The sequence below is a fragment of the Tasmannia lanceolata genome, unplaced genomic scaffold (genome assembly GCF_043159265.1).
Source record: "Tasmannia lanceolata isolate RefF3 unplaced genomic scaffold, GAP_Taslan_0.1 ptg000037l, whole genome shotgun sequence".
Lineage (NCBI taxonomy): Eukaryota > Viridiplantae > Streptophyta > Magnoliopsida > Canellales > Winteraceae > Tasmannia > Tasmannia lanceolata.
This window is the reverse complement of record NW_027518714.1, coordinates 15,296,909-15,313,193: the sequence shown is the minus strand read 5'-3', so window position 1 is coordinate 15,313,193 and position 16,285 is coordinate 15,296,909. Positions and strand designations below refer to the sequence as shown.

Genomic DNA, 16,285 nt, shown 5'->3' with positions numbered 1-16,285 from the left:
AATTCACAACTCAACGTCAATCATTATCTTTAAAGTAATATTTTATTATTTCTTACTTCCCTTTTGGCCGAGAACAGCTGCGTTACCGAATATTTTATTATTTACGCATCTCTTTTGGTTGAGAAAGGCGACGTTATTGAATATTTTATTATTTCTCACGTCTCTTTTAGCTTAAAACGGCTACGTTATTTAATATTTTATTATTTCTCACATCTCTTTTGGTTTAGAACGGCTATGTTATTGAATATTTTATTATTTCTTACGTCTCTTTTGGCTGAGAACATCGCAGGATTCTAGAGTACGCCGCCGGGTTCAAGAAATACCCATCGTTCAAAGATATTAAGTATGCCGCCAGATTCTAGATTATGCCGTCGGAATATCGAGTACGCAGCCGAAATATAGAGTACGCTGCCGGATTTACTTGGTTCAAACATGTGTTCTAAACGTATCGAGTACACCGCCAGATTCTAGAGTACGCAGACGGAATATTGAGAACGCCGGTGGAAAAAAGAGTGTATGCTAGCAGAATTCAGGGGTACGCCGGCGGAAATAATGGATACGCCGAAGTAAATAATTGGTACGCTGGTAGAATCTCACTTAACACTTCATCAAAATGATTAGCTGGTGCCGTTCTCTCAATTTTTGGTGTCGTTCTCTCCATAAATCCAGAGAGATAGAGAACAATGTCCCAACTCTTAAATATAGATGAACAAATGGAAGGCAAGGTTGAACAGATAGTAGAAATGAAAGAGTTGGAATGAAGAAGATTCTCATTAGAAGACGCCACCATTTCATATTGTTGTCCACGTGTCGTGGATCAGACCGTCTATGCATATTGGTGATGGTCAAGATTTAAACGAACCCAAGGGACTTTGGGTGAAAAAGAAAATTTTCAAATCCAAACCAAACCAGCTGTGTATAGAGGCGCCACCGTTCAAAAAAGATTTTTAACACGTGTCAAGCATCCATCAGTTTCTGGTTATTTCCGACTGCCAAGATAGAAACGAACACAAAGTTCTGTCGGTTCAAATACTCATCAAACTAACCAAAAGAAGCCTTGTGAAGCGTGCCAATTTAATGAACATATAATACAGGGGGATTTTCTGTAATGAAAAAAGAAATCTGCAAGGAGGATATGTTGATGTCAGAAGGGTATTGGGGTCTTTTTCCACCCTTATTTGAAGAATCACCCGTGTTTGATTACAGATTTAAAATGTAATTGAAATCCGTAATTTCTGGTAATTACCACTCTCATTCCGTACTTTTCTCAATTAATACCGACTGTGACTGATACCAGCGAGTAAGACTGAACCACAACTCTGCGATGGTCGCTTTCTTTGAATGGTAGAGACTAGGGTGGGGTGCCGGGTAGAGCTAGGCTATTTACTTAATGTTAGAGACTAGGGACACCCTTCCAATACCGACATATTGGACTTTTAAAACCTTGGCCATATGCAACTAACGGCGACATCAGTCTTTCTGGCTAGGCAGTATCTGTAGGGACACTCCTCTCCAACCATCGAAATATTTTTCCCACGGCCTCCATTAAATTGTAGGAGGTGCATACTATGCATTGTAACCATGCTGTAAGTGGTACCCGTGTCTAAATTACATGTAATATAACAATCTGGCAAATTGTACTTGGCGGGATCAACGGTGACCATCAATTCCAAGATCCCACGTGAGGTTTGTGTGTGCTGTTAGGTCTAAAATTGGTAACAGGTTATGGTAGGGCCGGAAAGGCTGATCTGTGCGTGAAGGGCAGATCTGGACCTGAAGGGCTGATCTGGGCCTAAAGGGCTGATCTGGACCTGAAGGGCTGATCTGGACCTGAAGGACTGATCTAGACCTGAAGGACTGATCTGGACCTGAAGGACTGATCTGGGCCTGAAGGACTGATCTGGACCTGAAGGACTCATCTGGGCCTGAAGGACTGATCTGGGCCTGAAGGACTCATCTGGACCTGAAGGACTGATCTGGGCCTGAAGGACTCATCTGGGCCTGAAGGACTCATCTGGGCCTGAAGGGCTCATCTGGGCCTGAAGGGCTCATCTGGACCTGAAGGGCTGATCTGGACCTGAAGGGCTGATCTGGGCCTGAAGGGCTGATCTGGGCCTGAAGGACTGATCTGGACCTGAAGGACTCATCTGGGCCTGAAGGACTCATCTGGACCTGAAGGACTCATCTGGACCTGAAGGACTGATCTGGTCCTGAAGGGCTGATCTGGTCCTGAAGGGCTGATCTGGACCTGAAGGGCTTATCTGGACCTGAAGGGCTGATCTGGACCTGAAGGGCTGATCTGGACCTGAAGGACTGATCTGGACCTGAAGGACTGATCTGGGCCTGAAGGACTCATCTGGGCCTGAAGGACTCATCTGGCCCTGAAGGACTCATCTGGGCCTGAAGGACTCATCTGGACCTGATGGACTCATCTGGCCCTGATGGACTCATCTGGGCCTGATGGACTCATCTGGGCCTGATGGACTCATCTGGGCCTGAAGGACTCATCTGGGCCTGAAGGACTCATCTGGGCCTGAAGGACTCATCTGGGCCTGAAGGACTCATCCGGGCCTGAAGGACTCATCCGGGCCTGAAGGACTCATCCGGGCCTGAAGGGCTCATCCGGGCCTGAAGGGCTCATCCGGGCCTGAAGGGCTCATCCGGGCCTGAAGGGCTCATCCGGGCCTGAAGGGCTGATCCGGGCCTGAAGGGCTGATCCGGGCCTGAAGGGCTGATCCGGGCCTGAAGGGCTGATCCGGGCCTGAAGGACTGATCCGGACCTGAAGGACTGATCTCGGCCTGAAGGACTCATCTGGACCTGAAGGACTCATCTGGGCCTGAAGGACTCATCTGGGCCTGAAGGACTCATCTGGACCTGAAGGACTCATCTGGACCTGAAGGACTCATCTGGGCCTGAAGGACTGATCTGTGCCTGAAGGGCTGATCTGGACCTGAAGGACTCATCTGGACCTGAAGGGCTGATCTGGGCCTGAAGGACTCATCTGGGCCTGAAGGGCTGATCTGGGCCTGAAGGGCTGATCTGGGCCTGAAGGGCTGATGGAGTCCTGCGCTGTTAGGGCCTGACAAGAAGACAAAGGGTCAGAAGACCAGCCCGGAGTGGTGCTCCGGACGGGCGCTTCGACACTCAAGTCAGTATGAGCAGGAGTGCAGAGCAATTCCGAACTGAGGAGCCTAGGATTTTGGATTTCAGATCTGAGAACCCTCACCTTAGCACAAGTGAAGGCTATTTATAGTGATTCTGAGCCACCTGTCTAGGACAGGTGTTAATTCTGAGCCACCTGTCCAAGACAGGTGGTGGGCTCTGTATGGACCAGGTCTCATACCTAAGAAGGGCAGGTGGAAGTCCCTGATTGGTCCAGGTGCCACACCTAGTGGGGACAGGTGTTGGCCTTCCAACGGTCCTTGTGAGGGCCACGTGCCAGCAGCCAATTGGATGCTGAGTTCGGACCCCTCAGAGCTGAGTTCGGACCCCTCAGTGCTGAGTCCGGATTCCCTCAGTGGTGAGTCCGGATTCTCTCAGTGCTGAGTCCGGACCCCATCAGTTGCCCCCTGGTTCTTCGAGCCATGAGAGTGGCTGGGAGAAGCAAAGAGAGGGTTAAAAACAGCATCTGGCCGGCCTTAAGGCCTCTGGGCAGCTCAGGCCGGCCTCAGACTGGGCCTGAAGAAACTGCGGCCGGACAGGGGGCCTCCGGGCGCTCTGGTCTGGCCTTGAAGTTTGGCCTGAAGGAGCACGGCCGGATAGGAGCCTCTGAGCTATCCAGTTCGGCCAAATTTTGGAACGGAAGTCTGGCCGGCCAAGCCCTTCTGGGCGGCCTGAAAGGGCAGAAACTGCGCTGGAGGTCTGTCCGTCTAAGCCTTCTGGGCGGCTCGGCCGGGCCGAATTTACACTGGAGGTCTGTCCGTCGAAGCCTTCTGGGCGGCTCGGCCGGACAGAATCTGCACTGGAGCTCTGGCCGGCCGAGCCCTTCTGGGCGGCTCGGCCGGGCAGGTCTTTGTCTTCTAGCGAACGCGTCATATCCTGTCCGGACAGCCGGACAGGTCTTTTGTCGTCTAGCGAATGCGCCATATCCTGTCCGGACAGCCGGACAGGCGTTTTGTTTTCTTTAGATGACCAGATTTTCTGGTCGGCCTGAGATGACCCCATTTTCTGGTCGGCCTGAGATGACCTCATTTTCTGGTCGGCCCGAGCCCTTCTGGGCGGCTCGGCCGGGCAGACTTTTGGCGTCTTCTTCAGATGACCAGATTTTCTGGTCGGCCTGAGATGACCTAATTCTCTGGTCGGCCCGAGCCCTTCTGGGCGGCTCGGCCGGGCAGAATTTTGTCTTCTTCAGCGAACGCGTCATATCCTGTCCGGCTAAGCCTTCTGGGCGGCTCGGCCGGGCAGGTCTTTTGACTTCTAGCGAATGCGCCATATCCTGTCCGGACAGCCGGACAGGTCTTTTGTCTTCTAGCGCTTGCGCCATATCCTGTCCGGACAGCCGGACAGGTCTTTTGTCTTCTAGCGCTTGCGCCATATCCTGTCCGGACAGCCGGACATGTCTTTTGTCTTCTAGCGCTTGCGCCATATCCTGTCCGGACAGCCGGACAGGTCTTTTGTCTTCTTCAGATGACCAGATTTTCTGGTCGGCTTGAGATGACCTCATTTTCTCTGGTCGGTCTGAGATGACCATGATTTTCTGGTCGGCCTGAGATGACCTCATTTTCTCTGGTCGGCCTGAGATGACCATGATTTCTCTGGTCGGCCTGAGATGACCAGATTTTCTGGTCGGCCTGAGATGACCTCATTTTCTCTGGTCGGCCTGAGATGACCAGATTTTCTGGTCGGCCTGAGATGACCTCATTTTCTGGTCCGCCTGAGATGACCTCATTTTCTGGTCGGCCTGAGGTGATCTCCACTGCTGGCGTCCTCGGCTGGAACTGATCTCCAAGCCACCGGGATGAGCCAGAGTGGGCACTGCTGGCGTCCTTGGCTGGAACTGATCTCCAAGCCACCAGGATGAGCCGGAGTGAGCCACTGCTGCTTCAAGGTGGTCTTCACTGCTGGCGTCCTCGGCTGGAACTGATCTCCAAGCCACCAGGATGAGCCGGAGTGAGCCACCGCTGCTTCAAGGTGGTCTTCACTGCTGGCGTCCCCACCAGGATGAGCCGGAGTGAGCCACCGCTGCTTCAAGGTGGTATTCACTGCTGGCGTCCTCGGCTGGAACTGATCTCCAAGCCACCAGGATGAGCCGGAGTAAGCCACTGCTGGGCTTCTAAGTCTGCAACCACCTAGCTGTGAGCTAAGTATGCAAACACTTAGAGTCTTCGAAGGTGGTATTCACTGCTGGCGTCCTCGGCTGGAACTGATCTCCAAGCCACTAGGATGAGCCGGAGTGGGCCACACTACTGGCGTCCTCGACTGGAACTGATCTCCGAGCCACTAGGATGAGCCGGAGTGGGCCACACTACTGGCGTCCTCGACTGGAACTGATCTCCGAGCCACTAGGATGAGCCGGAGTGGGCCACACTACTGGCGTCCTCGACTGGAACTGATCTCCAAGCCACTAGGATGAGCCGGAGTGGGCCACACTACTGGCGTCCTCGACTGGAACTGATATTCACTGCTGGCGTCCTCGGCTGGAACTGATCTCCGAGCCACTAGGATGAGCCGGAGTGGGCCACACTACTGGCGTCCTCGACTGGAATTGATCTCCAAGCCACTAGGATGAGCCGGAGTGGGCCACACTACTGGCGTCCTCGACTGGAACTGATATTCACTGCTGGCGTCCTCGGCTGGAACTGATCTCCAAGCCACTAGGATGAGCCGGAGTGCATCACCGCTGAGTCTGCGCTTCAAACAGGTTCTACGGAGTGAACCTCTGCACCGCTGCTGAGGTCTAAGTCTGCAAGCACTGCAAACACTTAGACTCAGGATGCACATGCCTGTCCCGGAGGCTGTTGTCTCGTCTTGTGAAATGACGAGTCTGATTCCGGTCCGGGGGCGTGTGTTCTCGGCGCCAATCCGTCCTACCATTTTTGTCTGAGTGAGATTTCGAACAGCTTTTTGTTGCGTGGTCCCACGGATGGCGCCAAATCTGTTAGGTCTAAAATTGGTAACAGGTTATGGTAGGGCCGGAAAGGCTGATCTGTGCGTGAAGGGCAGATCTGGACCTGAAGGGCTGATCTGGGCCTAAAGGGCTGATCTGGACCTGAAGGGCTGATCTGGACCTGAAGGGCTGATCTGGACCTGAAGGACTGATCTAGGCCTGAAGGGCTGATCTGGACCTGAAGGACTCATCTGGACCTGAAGGACTCATCTGGGCCTGAAGGACTCATCTGGACCTGAAGGACTCATCTGGACCTGAAGGACTGATCTAGACCTGAAGGACTCATCTGGACCTGAAGGACTCATCTGGGCCTGAAGGACTCATCTGGGCCTGAAGGACTCATCTGGACCTGAAGGACTCATCTGGGCCTGAAGGACTCATCTGGGCCTGAAGGACTGATCTGTGCCTGAAGGGCTGATCTGGACCTGAAGGACTGATCTGGGCCTGAAGGACTCATCTGGACCTGAAGGACTCATCTGGGCCTGAAGGACTCATCTGGACCTGAATGACTCATCTGGACCTGAAGGACTGATCTAGGCCTGAAGGGCTGATCTGGACCTGAAGGGCTTATCTGGACCTGAAGGACTCATCTGGACCTGAAGGACTGATCTGGACCTGAAGGACTGATCTGGGCCTGAAGGACTCATCTGGGCCTGAAGGACTCATCTGGACCTGAAGGACTCATCTGGACCTGATGGACTCATCTGGGCCTGAAGGACTCATCTGGGCCTGAAGGACTCATCTGGGCCTGAAGGACTCATCTGGACCTGAAGGACTCATCCGGGCCTGAAGGACTCATCCGGGCCTGAAGGACTCATCCGGGCCTGAAGGACTCATCCGGGCCTGAAGGACTCATCCGGGCTTGAAGGGCTCATCCGGACCTGAAAGGCTCATCCGGACCTGAAGGGCTCATCCGGGCCTGAAGGACTCATCTGGGCCTGAAGGGCCGATCTGGACCTGAAGGACTCATCTGGGCCTGAAGGACTCATCTGGACCTGAAGGACTCATCTGGGCCTGAAGGACTCATCTGGACCTGAAGGACTCATCTGGACCTGAAGGACTCATCTGGGCCTGAAGGACTGATCTGTGCCTGAAGGGCTGATCTGGACCTGAAGGACTCATCTGGACCTGAAGGGCTGATCTGGGCCTGAAGGACTCATCTGGGCCTGAAGGGCTGATCTGGGCCTGAAGGGCTGATGGAGTCCTGCGCTGTTAGGGCCTGACAAGAAGACAAAGGGTCAGAAGACCAGCCCGGAGTGGTGCTCCGGACGGGCGCTTCGACACTCAAGTCAGTATGAGCAGGAGTGCAGAGCAATTCCGAACTGAGGAGCTTAGGATTTTGGATTTCAGATCTGAGAACCCTCACCTTAGCACAAGTGAAAGCTATTTATAGTGATTCTGAGCCACCTGTCTAGGACAGGTGTTAATTCTGAGCCACCTGTCCAAGACAGGTGGTGGGCTCTGTATGGACCAGGTCTCATACCTAAGAAGGGCAGGTGGAAGTCCCTGATTGGTCCAGGTGCCACACCTAGTGGGGACAGGTGTTGGCCTTCCAACGGTCCTTGTGAGGGCCACGTGCCAGCAGCCAATTGGATGCTGAGTTCGGACCCCTCAGAGCTGAGTTCGGACCCCTCAGTGCTGAGTCCGGATTCCCTCAGTGGTGAGTCCGGATTCTCTCAGTGCTGAGTCCGGACCCCATCATGTGCAATCGAGAGGTTAATCTTCTAGATTATCACAAGGTGACCCATCACTACAACAAAGTTGGATTTTACCAGCTGGTTCAACAGTTAGTAAAAACTTTAAAAATAAGTCGATATAAGTATAACTACGTGGATTTTAGAATCCAAGTTTTAATTTGAAAACAGTGTAAAAGAGAGTTCATGATCAAGCTGTTGTACACTGTCCGTGTTTCTTGGATTGTAATTTAGAAATCCAGGTTTTAGAAATCTCTCCCCCGTCATGAGATTTCTAAAACCTGGAAACAGGACAATCTTATGCTCTCTGGCTCGACGGAAAGAAGAACGTGAAATCAGAATACGACAAACGGTCTCCTTCTTCTCTCATCTTCCATCCCGGATTTTGAGGAAATTCAGGATTCTGAAATCCGCTTATCCAAACGGCCCCTAGAGTATTTTTATATGGTTCCCTCCCATGAAGTCCATGCTGACGGTCCCACCCTTGATATTTGATCTAACAGAAGCCCACTTTTTAAGAGGCTGTTGTTGGATCAAATATCAAGGGTGGGACTTTTGCGTACCGCCCGCAGGGGACTTCAAGGAGGGGCACCATATAATTTCTCTTCTATTCGTGAATTATTGGCCGTCCAAGTTCTTTGGCTTGATGTGTTGTCGGTAAAGCTTTTACCGGTGGATAAAAGGTCCACCCATTTGTATTTTAGCGGCCGACATGACAGATTTGTAAACATGTTGTACCAAACATTTCATCCCTTCCATTACATCAATTCATCAGTAACATGTAAATATGTAATCTTATTCCATTACATAGACCATTTCAACACAACAATTCCATTACAAACATTGCACCCAACCCACTACATCAATTCATCGATAGCATTAAACATGGAAACATGTACCATTACATCAACTATTTCATCACTACTATTACAATTTACAAACATTGCATACATTACAACCACTAAATTAATTCATTACAACCAAGTATAATTTATCAAATTATATAAAATATTAATTCATATAACGTATTGTACATCTAAAAACATACATAAATGAACTTCTTTTTTCCAAGAGCCTCCAAATTAAAAATCCTTCGTCTAAGTCTTACGATTGTTCAATGAAACATAAAAAAACATCCAAGAACTAGCACGAGGATCAAATATGTATAAGATCAAATGAGTTACTCTACGAGTTTCGTCTACGTTCGCTAAAAATTAACATATGCCAATAACACCCATCTTTTATGTTGGGCATATGATCTTGCTCCCACATTGTTACTGTCCTAAGTAATACAAAGGTTCCTACTATAACCAAAACACCCAACAACCACAAGACTCCTAAACGCAAGGAACACCCTTATGGGACTCTCCTAACACCCTTACTGGACTCTTCTACACTCCCCGGACTCTCAAGGACGTATCAATTCCCCCTTGTAGATTTTGGTCTTGACGAAAGGCTGAACTCTAGGGAACGCTCGATCAAGGAATGATAAGAAATCATCGCATCTTCTGGTCACCACCTTTCCAACTCCAATACTTCTGTAATAGCTAAATTGTTATGTTTTACTACTCGACGATCGATGATTGAATGTGGTTCCCAAGAAGAAAGATTGTCATATGACAATTCAGGCAAATGGTCTTAGATCACATGTTGGTTTCCAACCTTCCTCTTAAGCCGGGATACGTGGAATGCTGAATGTATTTCAGAATCTTCTGGTAGCTTGAGTCTATAAGCAACTGGTCCCACACCATCCAAAATAAGATAAGGGCCATAGTATATTGGATAAAGTTTGGTGTACACACGCCTTTATGCAAATGTTTGTCACTAGGGATGTAACTGTACATAAACCCAATCAGCCACTGAAAAAGCTCAATTTGTCTCTTAAAATGGTCTTTCGATCTCTAAGCTCGACGTCAGCGACTTTAAACCTTTGACATTCCTAGTATATAATCAATCAAACGAGGTGCAACACCATATACCAGTTCAAATGGTGTCATCTTAGTAGCTGAATGAAATTGTTACATGTCAAGCAGGGGCGGAACTACATGTAGCATAAGAGGGGCAATTGCCCCATTTGAGTTGGGCCAAATCCTTAATAGGCCCAACTCAAGTTGGCCCAGCCCCCTTTAAAATTTGAAGGCCTGCCCCCTTATGTATAAGCCTGTATAAGCGTGCCCCCCTTATGCATAAATCCTGGCTCCGCCACTGGTGTCAAGTATGTAGGGATGAATAAACTGTTGGGTTAGGATAGCTTAGGATTCTTTTTTGAGTCCAATAGCTTGCAAATAAGTTAAATCTTATCCTTTCCTTTTTATTTGGTATTCAGTTTAGATGCTTAGTAGTCTTCTTTTTTCCTATTGGATAGTCTGTTAGCTTTTACCTATTTTTTGGGATGTAACCGTTGCAATCAAACTCTATTTAAAAGAGTCCAAGTAATGAAATAAAAGGGCATCGATCAATTATCCTCAACACTTGTGTTGTTATCGGAGGCTTGGGTTTCCTCGAACTAACCCTCTGTTCACTGAATACCAAATAAAAATGAAATGATAAGATTTAACTTATTTGCAAGCTATTGAACTCAAAAAAGAATCCCAAGCTATCCTAACCGAACGGTTTATTCATCCCTACATACTTGACACGTTACCGAAACTCTATTTAAAAGAGTCCAAGTAATGAATAAAAGGGCATTGATCAATTATCCTCAACACTTGTGTTGTTATTGGAGGCTTGGGTTTCCTCTAACTAACCCTCTGATCTTCTTAATTTCTTTTTTCTTTTATCTACTTTCACAATAGGGAAGGGAACTGTACCAGAAATGTAGTGTTGTACCACCATTCTGCCCACGGTAACCATATGAGTCACTGCTTCGGATGACCATTGATGAAGCATCTTAAGTAGGTTTTAAGGCATCAATTTAAAAGTGCACTCTGATCGTCTATTTGAGAATGATGTGTTGTACTCATTCGAAATTGTATATCTTGCATTTTAAACATTTCGTACCAAAATTAACTAGTAAAATTCGAGTCACAAGGCCTGCCTGCCCACCCTGGTATGGGACAAGTTTATAGGGCCTAACCCTACTGCGCTCCATTTACTCTTGGGCTTATGCATATTAGTTAGGTACACAATATTTGATATCAGAGTAGCCACCACGTCATGTGTTCAAGTCACGGAAGAGACGTCTTGTGCAAAGGGCTACTTGAAAAGAAAGCTTGAGCGAAAGCCACTACAAAGTGGGTCATTAAAGACAACGAATGTGGAACTGTGGAAGCATAGTAGAATGTTGTTGCCCTAAGTCAGGGCCTGTTGGCCTAGTCTAGTATAGGACACATTTAAATGCCTAAGCCTAGCGCGTTCAATGAGCTCTAGGGCTCCTTTTAAACCTGTCCCATAGCAAGCTGGGTCCCACCTAGTCCACATGTCCTTAAGACCCATATGGACTTCCCCCTGACATTTTATGATAGCCCACATGACACCAAATAGACTTCCCATTTACATACATCCATGAAAATCAACAGGTGTTGGTGGCCCAACCCTAAAAAACAGACTTTGATCAATGACCTACAATCATTCTCAACAAGCCCTTAAATTTTATGATAGCCCACATGACACCAAATAGACTTCCCATTTACATCCATGAAAATCAACAGAAACCCTAAAAAAAAAAATGATTGATCAATGACCTACAAATCTACAATCATTCTCAACAAGCCCTTTTTTTCATAACTATTCCAATCCACTAACAGAAAATTTGGAAACACAAACAAAATTCCCCATTTCCCCTCTTCTCCACTAAACAAAAAATGGGATCTCTCTCACCTCCTCCATCCTCCCCCACAAAAAACCCAGAAACCCCCAACACCAAAAACAAAACCCTAACCCTAATAAACCCTAACGACCTCCTCCACCTATTCAAATCCCAACAAAAATACCTCAACCACTTCTTCCAAAACCTAGATCTCTCCCAAACCCTAGCCTTCACTCAAACCCTCCTCAATTCCACCGGCACAATCTTCTTCTCCGGAGTCGGAAAATCCGGCTTTGTTGCTCAGAAAATCTCCCAAACCCTAATCTCCCTCAGCATCAAATCCTCTTTCCTAAATCCCCAAAATGCCCCTCATGGTGACCTAGGAATTGTATCAAAATCAGACATTATAGTCCTCTTTAGTAAATCTGGGAACACAGAAGAATTGCTCAAATTAGTCCCATTTGCTAGGGCAAAAGGCGCGTTCTTGATCTCTGTTACTTGTTCTTCCAAGAAGGCGAATTTATTGTCTAATGTGTGTGATATGAATGTGCATTTGCCTGTGGAGAGGGAATTGTGCCCTTTTGATCTTGCGCCCGTTACCTCGGCCGCAATTCAGATGGTTTTTGGGGATACGGTGGCGACTGCGATGATGGCGGCGAGGAATCTTACGAAGGAGGAGTATGCCGCGAATCATCCCGCAGGGAGGATTGGGAAAAGCCTCATTTTTAGGGTTTGTGTGGCTTGAATTGAATTGGGTTAAATTGATTTTTTTTTTTTGGGTTATATCTAATAATCTTAGCTATGTTCTGTTGATCATGAATGGTGCTTCTTTTCACTTGAGGTTTTTTATAGTCTTTTAGATCTAGATATTTAGCTGTAAGGAAATTATTTTCTATTTATTTTTATTTTTGCAAAATGTGGATGAAATGGGGCTTCTTTTGCTGTTAATTTGATGTGATTCTGATTTCAGATTCTTTGTGGGTATTCAGATCTTGGTTATTACTTGTTCATGTATCAATCGCATAATCCTGAATGTCGGTTTTTGATGGTTCGGAAATGGGTTTTCATAACTTTTTTTTTAAAAATGATGGGTTTATTGTGTTAATTTCAATGTTATTTTTTGTGTGATATTTCTGGGTTTCTTTTATTTTCCCTCTAACGGAAAATTGGTTAGGTATTGGTTTTTTTTTTGTTGTTGATTGATTTTTTTTCTTTGACCATGAAGGGTAAGTTCGAATCTGAGTTTCTAGTCTTAATTGGGAACTAATAAGGAGATGAACTTCATTTCCCATTTATTAGTTTTGCTAACCTGACCATGAAAAAGGGGCTTGCCGTGAATTAAAGAAATTGCTTTTTCAAATTATTTTTTATTTTATTGCTGGGTCAGATCTGACTCTTATGATCATAATTGTGAATTAAGGATGAGGTCAGTTTCCTGCTAATCTAATTTGCAATTCAAAAAAAGAAAAAAAGAAAAAAGAAAAAAGATGAGATTAGTTTTCCTCCCGTAGATTGATTGTTGTTATCTGAATATTGTTGTAGAATTCTTTCTTTTTTCTTAAAAAAGTCGTCGTAGAATTCTTTTCCTTACAATTTGAGATGAAATAGTTTCTCCTTGTTATATTTTGTTTTTATTTTTATTTACAGCTTTTGGTTCATATTTGTTGTTGTTTTTTTAAAAGAATCTTAAGCAGTCTATGGGTTTGTCTGTTATTATCTCTTCATTAGAGGTTCATTCTTTTGCCATTGTTCCTCTTTGTTAAGGTCCAGCTTAGTGTTTTTTAAGCAAAAAATTAAGGACATCATGGGTTCCTCTACCTGTTGATTGATTGTTCTTTTCTCTTCATTGATGAATAGGCATAGCTGAGTTGTTGCTCTTAATTGTGAACTAGGACAAGATGAATTTTCTCTTTTAATCAATAATCAATTGGTGTCGTCTGATTCTTTAGGAATAATTCAAATCCGAGTACCCACTCTTAATCGTGAATAAGGGAAAGAGGGTTCTTTTCCCTGTTTATTGGTTGTTATCCTCTGGTCATTCCAGTGGTAACTTAGATGTGTGCTGCTAGCCCTAATCTTAAATTAGGGACTATATGTGTTTCTTTTCCTGTTGGCTGACTGTTGTTATCTGATCATTCTGTAGTTTGAATAACCTTAGTATTTATTGGAGAGGTGAGAGGCTTTCTTTTTTGTTATCTGAATGTCGCTATCTGATCTTTTAGTGGTCATCTGCATCTGGGTCACTATAGTTCTTAACAGCGTTGTTCAAAGAGGGAATATGAATTGCTTTGTCCCTATTACGAGGCGGAAGGCAGAAGGAATTTTCCCCTCTGTACCATAACATTGGCTTCTGTTTTTGCCCCATGTTTTGTTGCTACAATCTTGACAGAAATTTCATTTAGATGTGGGGTTTAGTTTGAATATTGGGATACTGTTTCTTTTTCCTTTTGTGCTCTGCAATTTCTATATTCAATCTAGATGTTGTATAGAAATTGAGACTTTGCTATAGTGGTGATGCCCTTGAACAGTGTAGTGTCAATCTTAGGGGTTTAATTTAAACTTTGCCCGGCCCTTGAACAGTGTAGTGTCAATCTTAGGGGTTTAATTTAAACTTTGCCCGGCCCTTGAACAGTTTAGTGTCAGAATAAATAAGTTTAGATGCTTTATGTATGCCCAGGAATCTTGTGCCTAAGTAATGGTGCACATAATATTTAGCTTTGGTCCGTGGCATTGTGGTCATTTAGTGACCAATTTCATTGCATATAATGCCTTGCTGAAATTCATTGATTATGGACTATCTGATCCGCTTGAATGCCTCCCGAATGTTACCTATCTGGAATTCCAAGGTTTTATTCTTAAAAGGCAAGCTAGGACAATCTTTTTTGTACAGCAGGAATTTCTGTTGACAGTGCTGATGAAAACTCATTTAAGAAAGCAAAAGCTTCTGAGTTCTGATCAATGGAAATAAATTTTTTATATCCAGGTAAAGGACCTTATGAAGAAGCAAGAGGAGCTCCCTCTTTGCAAGGAAGGGGACTTGATAATGGATCAGCTCATGGAACTATCTAGTAAAGGATGTGGCTGTCTCCTTGTCATCGATGCTGAGCATCATCTGATTGGGACTTTTACAGATGGTGACCTAAGGCGCACTCTGAAGGCGAGTGGAGAAGGCATCTTCAAGCTCACAGTAGGAGAGATGTGCAACAGGTAAGTTGTATTATTGTCTATTTTGATAATGATTTTAGGTTATAATTTCAATTTGAGATATTGAAGTTTTCCTGGTCTTTATCATTTATATATATGTTACACAACTTATGTTTCTGGGGAGTGTATTATAGTTAGCTTAGAAAGCTTCAGGTTCTGGATTTAGAAAGTGAAAGCACAGGTTCCATTAATGTTTTCAGTTTCCAAATCTTAAATCCAAACCCAAATCCAAATATGTGGGCTATCCAAATGGGCCCTAAGGTCATTCCAAGTTTAGAAGTGCTAGCTTCGTTAGTCCAAGCTTCTGACAGTTTACAATAATGTGTGCTACACGATATTTTTCTCGAAATTAGGGGTAGTTTAGGTGATGTTAACCTTTTTCAGCAGAGCTTCTGAGCTTTTTTCTACATGGAGAATGGAAAAAAAAACTGAGAATTATATTCTTCATCACCGACTCGATTTGCCCATTTCTTTTCTTTTTTATTCTCGGGCGGAATTATGTGGTGATTTGTGACGAATTCTCAAAGCGAATCAGAGTCTCACTACAAACAATTCTCTTCTTCCCGTTTCACCCGATCTAAAATTTGAGTAAGAAAAGCCTTGAAGAACACGCCCTTAATCTTATACTTTTAGAAATTTATGGGTATTTTGGAAGTTGAAGTCATTCTCTTTTATTTTGGAAGTTCATTTTATTCCTATGTAAAGCTTAGGATCATTTAGTTTGCTTCTAAAGGAGGCATACAAGTTTTTGCTTGTTCTCTAATAACATTAAGCATATTCCCATGTATTTACACTGTTCTATTTTTCCAGGAACCCAAGAACAATTGGATCAGATGCAATGGCTGTGGATGCCATGAAGATGATGGAATCACCACCATCGCCTGTACAATTCCTACCTGTCATCAACCATGAAAATGTTGTGATCGGAATCATCACTTTGCATGGATTGGTTTCGGCAGGGCTGTGAACATATGATGCCTCCCTTCATCCCAAATTCTTTTTGCACCTTGGTTCTTACTATTTTTTGCAATTTAAGATCCTCCTTGGAAAGCCCTTGTTGTACCTTATAATTCTTTTGCACCTTGATTCTTACTAACCATGTACTTCTCTATCCTCTTATGAGGTTTATATCTCCCTTGTATCCAAACTCTAGGGAAAAAATGTGATTTTGATTCATTGGGTAATGCCCAAATCCAAACTATATGGCTTTGGAAAATGCTTAAAAGGTTAGATTTACTCCTTCCTAAATGACACTTAGTGGGCCCTCTTTCTGGCATCAAGAGCTGCATGGTCATCCTCTTCTAATTACGGGTTGTTAAGACGGTTTAAAGCAGATTTCAGGCGCTTATTGGGGATTTTCACTGCGGGTATAGGAATCCTTGGATAATTTTACAAGTTTATCTTGAAATTATAATGTCTGCTTGTTCTGGTAATAATTTATAAGAACAAAGGCCGTCCCAAAGAAAAGGATATCAAGTCTATCCAGTCTATCCAGGGTTAAAATAAACCCACGTTTGCTATGCCTCAAGGAG

General features: G+C 45.3%; 1 protein-coding gene across 1 annotated transcript; it reads left to right on the top strand.

The window, feature by feature from the left end:
* Positions 1–11,408: 11,408 nt before the first annotated feature.
* Positions 11,409–15,951, top strand: LOC143862454 (putative arabinose 5-phosphate isomerase). Its single transcript, XM_077373507.1, has 3 exons — positions 11,409–12,279; positions 14,533–14,756; positions 15,564–15,951. Exons 1-3 carry the CDS (start codon positions 11,605–11,607, stop codon positions 15,718–15,720), a joined length of 1,056 nt encoding a protein of 351 aa, XP_077229622.1. The 5' UTR covers positions 11,409–11,604; the 3' UTR covers positions 15,721–15,951.
* Positions 15,952–16,285: the final 334 nt, after the last annotated feature.

What these genes read in the sequence shown, in the direction of transcription:
- LOC143862454 (XM_077373507.1), top strand. Translation starts at nt 11,605, where the DNA reads ATGGGATCTCTCTCACCTCCTCCATCCTCCCCCACAAAAAACCCAGAA. An exon ending in GGAAAAGCCTCATTTTTAGG is followed by an intron (nt 12,280 to 14,532) that starts GTTTGTGTGGCT and finishes TTTTATATCCAG; the next exon opens with GTAAAGGACCTTATGAAGAA. An exon ending in GTAGGAGAGATGTGCAACAG is followed by an intron (nt 14,757 to 15,563) that starts GTAAGTTGTATT and finishes CTATTTTTCCAG; the next exon opens with GAACCCAAGAACAATTGGAT.